The sequence below is a fragment of the Vespa mandarinia genome, chromosome 15, assembly GCF_050613455.1.
Source record: "Vespa mandarinia isolate Hongniang chromosome 15, ASM5061345v1, whole genome shotgun sequence".
NCBI lineage: Eukaryota > Metazoa > Arthropoda > Insecta > Hymenoptera > Vespidae > Vespa > Vespa mandarinia.
The window spans coordinates 3,805,001-3,815,000 of NC_140824.1; the positions used below are offsets into that span (position 1 = coordinate 3,805,001).

The 10,000-nt window shown below is 27.7% G+C and overlaps 3 protein-coding genes across 9 annotated transcripts in view; 1 reads left to right on the forward strand and 2 right to left on the reverse strand.

The window, feature by feature from the left end:
- The window catches only part of LOC118444563 (lachesin), a 259,607-nt gene that overhangs the window by 221,412 nt on the left and 28,195 nt on the right, over positions 1-10,000 (forward strand). The gene's annotated exons all lie outside the window — the stretch shown is intronic.
- LOC118444565 (uncharacterized) lies at positions 2,182-4,307 on the reverse strand. Its single transcript, XM_085661642.1, has 6 exons — positions 4,179-4,307; positions 3,615-3,707; positions 3,422-3,512; positions 3,154-3,302; positions 2,635-2,767; positions 2,182-2,217 (listed from the first exon to the last, which is right to left on the reverse strand). Exons 2-6 carry the CDS (start codon positions 3,692-3,694, stop codon positions 2,182-2,184), a joined length of 489 nt encoding a protein of 162 aa, XP_085517768.1. The 5' UTR covers positions 3,695-3,707; positions 4,179-4,307.
- Positions 5,625-10,000, reverse strand: part of LOC118444564 (uncharacterized) — a 52,160-nt gene continuing 47,784 nt past the window's right edge. For 2 of the 3 annotated variants that reach the window (XM_035872956.2, XM_085661504.1), the window contains 8 exons: positions 9,227-9,343; positions 8,399-8,516; positions 7,599-7,860; positions 7,284-7,397; positions 7,016-7,106; positions 6,449-6,594; positions 6,026-6,158; positions 5,625-5,871 (listed from right to left, as the gene is read on the reverse strand). In XM_035872956.2, coding sequence (XP_035728849.1) covers positions 5,821-5,871; positions 6,026-6,158; positions 6,449-6,594; positions 7,016-7,106; positions 7,284-7,397; positions 7,599-7,860; positions 8,399-8,516; positions 9,227-9,337 — 1,026 coding nt within the window. In that variant the 5' untranslated portion in view covers positions 9,338-9,343 and the 3' untranslated portion in view covers positions 5,625-5,820. Of the gene's footprint in view, positions 5,872-6,025; positions 6,159-6,448; positions 6,595-7,015; positions 7,107-7,283; positions 7,398-7,598; positions 7,861-8,398; positions 8,517-9,226; positions 9,344-9,527; positions 9,796-10,000 lie in introns of those variants that run through there. The other variant, XM_085661503.1, reaches the window with a different exon arrangement.

Sequence of the window (10,000 nt, forward strand, 5' to 3'; positions counted from 1 at the left end):
TGAATAAAGATTAATTTAACAATTCAGCCGCGTCGAGTCAGCTTATGAAATATTAACTTTTGAAATATTTCATTATGGTTAAGCTCACGTCGTCACGTGACGGCTTGACAGATTCATATCCCTACATTAATGAGTTCATTTTTGAATTTTTTTTCTTTTTTTTTTTCTTTTTTTTCTTTTCTTTTCTTTCATTCATCCTTTCTTTCTTTCTTTCTTTCTTTCTTTCTTTCTCTAATGAATTTACGAACTGTCTCGTTTGTATTATATAAATTGAAAAAGGAAATTCGATGAGATAATTCAATTTCTATTTCTTTTTTTTTTTTGTTTTTTTTTTTTTCTTTTTTTGGTTCCCTTCGCTTATTCTTTTTATCTTCCTTCTTTTCCTTTCCTTCTGTCTTTGTTTAATTTTGTTTTATTTCCTCTTTTTTTTTCTTTTCTTTCTTTCTTTCTTTCTTTCTTTTTTTCTTTTTCATTTCTTTCGTATATCTTCCTAAAATGGAAAGAAAAGAAAAGGAAAGCTTTGTAGGACGCGCGAAACGAAATGTTAGCCGTACTATGCGTCACACCCACCACATCTACAAACGCATAGATAGAGAGAGATAGAGAGAGAGAGAGAGAGAGAGAGATCATACATATCACGTAGTATGGTCGGTAAAGCAGCTACAAAAGCGTACGAAACGGAAATTGAGCTGACACTGTTATGACCAATTCATTTCCCGTCCCTTCCTTGATGCTCGACGACTTCTCTCATATCTCTTCTCTTCGTCCTGTCACAACTTACAACGTTTTGCTTTTTCTCCTTCCGCTTTTTCCTTTTTTTCTTTCCTATGTTTTTTTTTTTTTTTTTTTTTTTTTACTACCATCCCCTCCACCACTCCTCACCCATCGCCCAAAGTCCGACCATCTTAATTTTTCACATGTAAACTCTCGTACATACTGTTCTCGCAGAGTGTACCTGTTATGCAATTGGTATTAAAAAGGAAAAAAAAAAAACGAAAAAAAAAAGAAAAAAGAAAAAAAAGAAAAAAATAATTTTAATTACATTGGAAAGAAAAAAAAAAAAGAAAAATAAAAGAAATAGAAAAAAATTATATAGGCTTGATTTCTTTTCCCGATCATTTGATCGCGTTCATTGCCGCCGATATACACACGTAACAAAATCCTACCCGCTCACGCGTCCACACACACACACAGACACATCAAAGATATTCCCTGTGTATCCTCTTATCCTTCGTTCAAACGTAAATGAGCCCTGAGGCTGATTGTTGAAAACCATTTACGTGGAAGTTCGACTGTTAATTAATCCCAGGACGAACGATATATTCGCTTTGAATTTCCACGTTATTCCCTCGATTCGTGTGACTTGAAAGTTTTTAGACGATTTTAGCTTTGAAATACGTTTCGTTCGAAACGAACGAATAACTTTGAAAATAAATATATGATTTCCAATGTGTTATTGTAGATTACGAATTAAAGTTGATTACAAATGACGATTAATAGTACTTAAGGAATTACTTATATTATTTTTTTTTCTTTTTTCTTTTTTTTTTTTTTTTTTTTTTTTGATTATTTTTAACATTTCTCATATGTCATGGGAGAAAGATCATTTGGAAATTTCAATCGATTACAATTTTATATCATTGTAATATAACAATGTCATTATTATTATTAATAATTGTATTAATTAAAGAAGGTATATAACGATTGTAATCTCGAATGATTTTAATTACAAATATAGAGTATTATAGTTATCTACTTATACAGTATTACACGTTATTCGTGCTTTTCAACTTTATGTACTTTGATATTAATTGCTTTGATAGATTATCGTTGTACCGTGATAATCAGTTGCTTATGTTTTTACCTGTGAAAAAAAAAAAAAAGAAGAAGAAGAAGAAGAGAAAGAGATAATATATATATATATATATATATATATATATATATATATATATATTATTATTGAAAATAAAAATAAATTATAAAAAGAAAGAAAAAGAGAGGTAACAAAATAATATAAAATATAGAAAAAAAGAAAAAGAAAGAAAACGAGATAATATAAAATTAACACGAGAATTAATCTTTGCAATTAATGTCCTATAAAACATTAATGATGATAATAATAATAATATCATTGATATCAATAAACTTTATTTACGATTATTATTGCACAAACGTCGTTTGTCAACTCAAAAATACAACTAATCTAAATCGATTACTCTAAAAGATATATATTTAACAACAATATTTTCTAAATATTTTCTAAAATTCTAAATAATCATAGAATTTCATCATGCATTATCTACTTCAAATTAATCAAGAAATTTATTGCCTTACTCTCTCTCTCTCTCTCTCTCTCTCTCTCTCTCTCTCTCTCTCTCTCTATCTAATTAATTAATGTAAAAGGAGGATTCCATAATGTCTTGCAAAAAAAAAAAAAAAGAAAACAGTCATTGCAAAGATCGGATCATCATAGTATATGACATTGCCATTCGAACTATCTGAAACATTGAAATCAGGAAACATTGAAGTTTCTACAAAGTAAAGTGAATTATATCAAAGTTTCCAATGAATTTAACGATTGATTAATAAATCATGTTTCATCAATCTATAGTTTATCAAGATATATTTTCTTACCTTAGCGTAAAACTCGTAAGACATCTTGTAAGATTTACCAACGGATATATAAGACTCCTTTCTACTTTTTAATATTAACAATAAAAGTATCTTTCGAAATTTTATTGGCAAATCGTACCATGGTAACGAACAGCTATAAAATTATGAAAAATATTTGCTCATTCAATTATGTTAATTATCAAAATGAAAAATAATATATCTCATCTTATAGGTTCAATGATATATATTAGGTTGGAAACTATGAAACGGGCGTTTTTGTTTAGTTATTTATTTTCATTCAACGCCCGTTTCATAGTTTCCAACCTAATATATATAATATTATTTGATAAATATATTAATCTATGATATGATTAATATATTTGATATGATTGATTAACAACAATACGTAGAAAAAATTATTAATTGTATACTAATTAATTCAATTTGTATATTAACTAAGTTTGATTTTTTAACATATATATATATATATATATATATATATATATATATATGTATAGAAAATATTAAAAATACACTTACATGGTTATGTAAAATTTCATACTTCCGTTCTGAACTTTTTGACCGACGTAAAAAATAATAAAAATATATAACATAGAGGAGATAATGTAACTTATTTCTATCCAAGTGTTCAAAAATGTTTCCTTAGACAACTCATGCAAATGAAGTATCTAAAAAAAGGATAATAACGGAACTTCTTATTTGAACTTGACAAATTATTAATTTCATATTTCTTTTGTCTTTTTCTTTTTTTTTCTTTTTTTTGTTAAATTTATTATTTAACACTTACGTGTAAAAAATCGATGGTTATGATCAATACTACCAATCCACATTGAATTAGAAACGTGAACTCCCAATGGCGATTTATATCATTTAAATATCTTTGTAATCAACGATATTTTATTTCGTTTATACGTCAAATGAAAATTGTCTTTTCTTTTTTTTTTTTTTTTCTTTTTTTCTAAATACAATCAAATACTAACCGTAGGGCCATTTTGTGAATCTTTATGCCACGAATCAATTTCTCATTCATATCTCTCTTGTCCTTATCCTCGAATGCCATCGTAATTGTATATCTAAAAATTTCATATTCGTTATAAGTAGATAAAAGGAGAGAATAGGAAAATAAGAAAAAATAGAAGAGAGAGAGAGAGAGAGAGAGAGAAAGAAAAAATTCCACTATTTTTCTCACCCAGCTACTTCCAAGAAAGTGCATACGTGTTGTACGCCATACATCGACGTACTATAGGTACACGTCAGTATAAATATGAACATCACGGATGTTACAGTAAAAAATATAAAAAATTCTATCAAATATTTATTTACGTCGAAGGGAAAATACAACGGTATAATCATCACATCGGCCATATCGTACTTTAGATATAACAATATAAAGTTGCAAGCCTGCAAAGCGATGAAGAGAATACACGCAAAAGCTGTAAAATTAAAAAAGAAGTATTCTTCTCTCTCTCTCTCTCTCTCTCTCTCTCTCTCTCTTTCTTCAATTAGTATTCTTTTTATCTTTTCTCCTTCATTTTAATTCTTACCGAAAAAGAAGAAAGTGTATTGCCTACTCTGAAGACTATATGCCTGAGCGATATTTACTTCATCTTTGGTTTCCAATATTTTCCAACAATCCTCTGCCAGTTCCCAACACAATTTAACCTATGGGAAATGTGAAAAAAAGAAAGAAAAAAAAAAAAAAGAAAAAAAAATATAAGAAATAAACAAACAAAGGAAGAATGAAAGAAAGACAAAAGAAATAAGTTCAAGGATCATGCAAGAAAAAAGAATAAATACGACAAGACTTAATATTAATACTTCTTTCATTTTAAAATTCAATGCATTGTAAGTATCGATAATGCAGATGGTCAGTAAAATGTACATCAAAGATTTCGTATAGGATGAAATACTTCGATCCTTCGTCGTATAAATTTCGGTGATCTACGGAATCAAATTTATACAAATTTCTTATTAAAAATCTTTCATTTTATACGCGCAATTACACAGATATATCTTAATTCCATTTGTCATTTCTACCTCGGAAATTAATATCAAAAACAAATCGACATTGTAAATGATCATTAGGATGAATCTTCTTAATCTCGATTGATACGGCCAAAGACCGACGATATTCAATAAAATTTTTAACATTTTGAAATGTTCCGTCATGATCTTATTCAAGTCGAAAACTTTCAATTGATCGTACGACATTAGAAAAAGTAAAATAGAAAAAAAAAGAAAAAAGAAAAAAGAAAAAAAAAATAGAAATTTAAGAAGAAGAAAAAGTCTTTTAAGAAAAAAAAAAAAAAAAGAAAAATTAATAACTCACAATACTTCGAAAAAAGCTTAGGATGCTTCCCTCTCGATTTATCGAAAACAACTGCAAAGAGAAATATTTTCTAAATCCCCTTTTCAACTTTACAAGCTATCGTAATTATCGTTAATAATGAATAGAATTTCAAAGGAGGTAAAGGAAAAAGGGGTCGGACGGACGGGCGGGCGGGGACGAAAAGGAGATATAGAATGCTCGAAGTAACTCGATAGTACTATAAGAAAGATTTAATGATCCAACGTTTGCGTTCACCTGATAGACGTAACCGGTAATATCGTTTTATAATAGAGTCATCGATCGTTAATAGTCGAGACTATAGGGCGGCTTCGCCCCGTTTCTTTTCGTATAATTATCCCCCTTTTAGAATTACCTTCCTCCCGTTAATTCGCTATTTTTTTTTCTCTTTCCCCTCTTCTTTTTTGCCCTTTCTTATTTTTCTTTTTATTTCTTTCTAATTTTTTAATTTTCTTTCTTTTACTCCTCCACCCCACTCCCCTTCTCCCTTTCCCCTCCCCATTCTCTCTCTCTCCCTCTCTCTATGAAATTTTTATTATTCGAGAAAAGATGTTTGTCAAAAGTCTCCAAGTGTTCATGTCGTAAGTTCATTCAATATATGAGAAGTTAAAGGAGAGATGAAGTTTAAAGGAGAAAAAAAAAAAAAGAAAAAAAAAAAAGAAATGTGAATTTTAATCAAAAACCTCGGCCTAGTTTTTGCTTTTTGGTTTTGGTTTTAGTTTGATTATTTCTTTTTTTTTTTTTCTTTTCTTTTCTTCCATTTTATTTCCTCTTCTTCTATTCACAACTATCGACATAACATCGTATTTGTTAAATATTCAAGATAACTTTCAAATCATTCATTTCATGGATTTTATGACCATTGCGTAAGAAGCCGATTTTTGTAAAGCCTACGTAAAAAGGATTACAATAATATTAGTAGTGATGATAATAATAATCATAATAATAATAATAATAATAATAATAATAATAATAATAATAATAATAATAATAATAAATATACTAATAATAGTGAATAGTTTTAATACGACAGATATAACATACCAACATGAGAAGTTCATACGAGAGAAACTGAACGTTTCCAACAGAAATGTAACACGGTTTTATACTTCTCATCATTACAAGATAAAATAATTTTCGTGTTTTAATTGGCAACGTGTACCATGGCGTCGCATATCTGTAATAAATGATTTCTTTTCTTTTTTTTCTTTCTTTTTTTCTTTTTGTTTTTTTCTTTTGTTTCCTTTTTTTCTCTTTGAAATTAAACCTGTCAAAATTTATTTTCATCTTTTGTATATCCGTGTTTGTATGTGTGTGTGTGTGTGTGTGTGTGCGTTTGTGTTTGTGTTTGTATTTGGGTGCTCGGGTGTGTATATTTTCTTTTCTTCTTCTTCTTTTTCTTTTTTTTTTTTTCTATTTTTTTATTCTTTTCTGTTTAATTTTGCATTTTATTAGAAATATACTCACGCTTTGTTGAAAACGTCAGCACTGCAATCGATCACCAATTGACCGATATGACCGGTGAAGAACACGAAAATCATAACCGCAATAACGTAAAACACGTAGGTAACAATTTCGTCGAAATTTTGCTCGGCCATGTCCAAAGTTAGAATCTAAATGACAGGTTAATGGGAATTATCGAGTGCCGAACCAATTGAAATCTTTTTCAACGTAAATGTCTCTGACTGCATTTGACGGCTATACAAATCGCAAAGAGAAAGAGAAAGAGAGGGAGAGAGAGAGAGAGAGAGAGAGAGAGAGAGAGAGAGAGAGAGAAGAAAAAAGAAAGAAAGATAGGAGATTGGTATGATTTTTATGTTCGACGAATCCTGTATACCTTTTTCTTTATTCCTTTTTTCCCCTCTCTTTTCATCGCTAATGGTTTCTTATCGATTTCATTTAAGTACACTTAAATAGAGAGAGAGAGAGAGAGAGAGAGAGAGAGATTTCGTGTATAAACAAGGAAAAGTAAAAAGCAAAAAAAGAAAAGGAAAAAAAAAAAATTACACACACAAAATAATTCGCATTACTTACAGCATAAATTTCAATGGCGAGTATAATGAAGGTTAATAAAACTTGAACTAATAAAGCCCATTCGTAATATGAATTCACGAGATTGGCGAAACTTAAACATTAATATACGACAAATAATAAATTAATTTCATTCGTTTAAAATATAAACGTATTCTACTTGTAATGATTATTAAACGATGATATATATATATATATATATATATATATATATATATATAAATTATTCAACAATAAGAAGAATAGATTTTCCATTGTTTGTTATACTGACTTTATCGCTCTTTTGTGACATTTCACACCACGAATCACTTTAGCATATAATTGTTCGGTATCGTAAACGTGACATTCGTCATCCTCCTCGTTTATAATATTCTCGAATAAATATCTAAAAAGAAAAAAAAATATACATATATACATATATATATATATATATATATATATATATATATATATATATATATATGTATATGTAAGAAAAAGAAAATTAATTTGAGAAGAAGCGAAAGAAGTTTTAATTTCTTTTTTTTTTTTTTTATTATTAATTTTTTTTTTCTTTTGTCTTCATTTTCATAATTAAAACTATTACCCTGCAATTTGAAATAATCCACAGACGTGCTTCATGCAAATCAAAATCAATGGATAAAATGCCATTGATATTGTACCGACCACCGTTGATACGAAGAAGGCTATCAAGATCATGTAAAAAAAATATTTTTCATGATCGAAGAAGAAAACTGCAGGGATGGGTAATTCGCGTGGTCTGGTTTCGTTTAATGGTACAACGAAATCCAAAAGTGCAGGAGCCATTGAAAGAAATATCAGAGAATACATCGAGAGATAGTGAACAGCTGGAAAAAAAAAGAAAAAGAAAAGAAGAAGATATATATAATATTATATTGTCGAATTATTTTCAAATCTTTTCGACTTTCTTTTTTTTTTTTTTTTTTTTTTTTTTTTATAATTGTATTATCAACTTGAGTCGATGATTGTGAAAGTGCTTTAAATCGTGATTTGAATTTAATGAGTAAATATAATTATTGTTGGAAGATAATTTTTTTATACGTATAATTTTAAAATTTTCAAAATAGCTTAAAGAGAGAGAGAGAGAGAGAGATAAAGAGAAAATATATTTTTTAATATCTCAAATGACTTAAAATACTTTCATAATAAACGAATCAATTTTTTTGAATCAATTTCGTTTAAATCGATCGTTTAAATATTTTCGATTAATAATATATATGAATTTGAGCTCCGAATGAAAATAGTTACTTGCAAAAAGATTTTAAACTCAGCACAATGATGAATAGATATGTGTTTGATGTTACAACCTTCGCTCGGGAATAAAAGTTTCATGCTTTTGAATGAACAAAAGTGTTTGATCCCTACCGGCTAAAATTACAGTGAACATTTTGCTTTCCTCTGCGTGCTCCTGCATAATTCCCCTTTCTCTTCCAGCAGCAAATATACTCCAGTCATACTTGATGTGTTCCAAAATCATTTTTACCTGGAAAAGTCAATATTCTTTTTTTTCTTTTTTTGGCTTTTGTGCTTTTTTTTTCGGAATATAAATCTTTTTTTACGCGCACCTTTCAATAAATTTCTTCGATTTAATATACTTCAGTTTTATTATTGCAATGAAATATCTAGATTTTTCTTTTTTTTTTCTTCTTTTCTTTTTTCTTTTTGTCTTTTTCTTTTTTTCTTTTCTTTCAAAATTATTATTTTTTTCATCCAACTTATAGAATTTACGAATGATACTCAAAGTATATCAATCGATTAAATTTTATTTTCAATATTTAAATTAATCCTGTCAATACAATCTATCATAATTATTCGCGTTTACTTAGCTTTCATTCATTTAAAGATTACGTTTTATTTAATTTAGCATGAATTTTTTTCTAAGAAAAAAAAAAAGAAAAAAAAAAAGAAAAAAAAAATTCTTTAACCCCCTATTGGCCGAATTTTTGTTTTAAATCCAAAAAAAAATTAAATTAAGATTTATGCGACATCTCATGAAAAAAAAAGCTATAATTATTTGATAAAATCTCGATAAATTAAAATGTGACTTGAAAATTACACAGGTCCATAGAGGGTTAACATTTATATAAATATATATATATATATATATATATATATATATATTTATTATAAATTTTGTAATCCCTTCGACAATTCCTACTTCCTTACGTGTAATATACATATATATTTACGTACTTTTTCATTGTTGCTGTACATAGTATAATAACCCTCTGCTATGGCAACACTCGGCAAAAAAAACATGCACACATCCATTATGGTTTCCATATTGACGTTCGATGCGATCATTGATATCTGAGAAATCAATTGTTTTATTATTAAATAAATAAAGAAAATAAATAAAGAAAATTAATAAAAAAAAAAAAAATAAAGAAAATTAATAAAAAAAAAAAAAAAATAAAGAAAATCGTCTTATAAATCGATAAAATTATATATATATATATATATAAAAAAGAAAAAAAAAAACAAATCTACGTACTTGTGGAATCAAAAGACAGGCAAGACATATCTTTGCTATTATCCTTAAAAAAAACTTTCTCTTTTTATCCAAAAACGGCCACAATCCTACCAACGATAAAAAGATACGATTCAATTTGTAATGACTATTCTCGAAGATGTCCATCTCGATAGGACGATCGAAATGTGTCTGATTTGTTAACTCGAGGGAAAAAAGAAAAAAAAAAGAAAAGAAACATATTACCTCGAGTTCTATCTCGATCTATTATTTCTTTCTTTTCTATTTAATTTCTCCTTACTATTCTTCTTTGTTTTTTTTTTTCTTTTCACCTCCCTTTTGTTTTCTTTACTTTAAATAATCACGAGACATTAGAAATAATACGTAGTATTATCGAGGAACTACGCTAAAAAATTGTAATTATCGAATTATACTTGAAACAGCGTTAGAGGCTTCTCAATAAGACCAACCACCAACATCGTGTTATAACGTTTTAT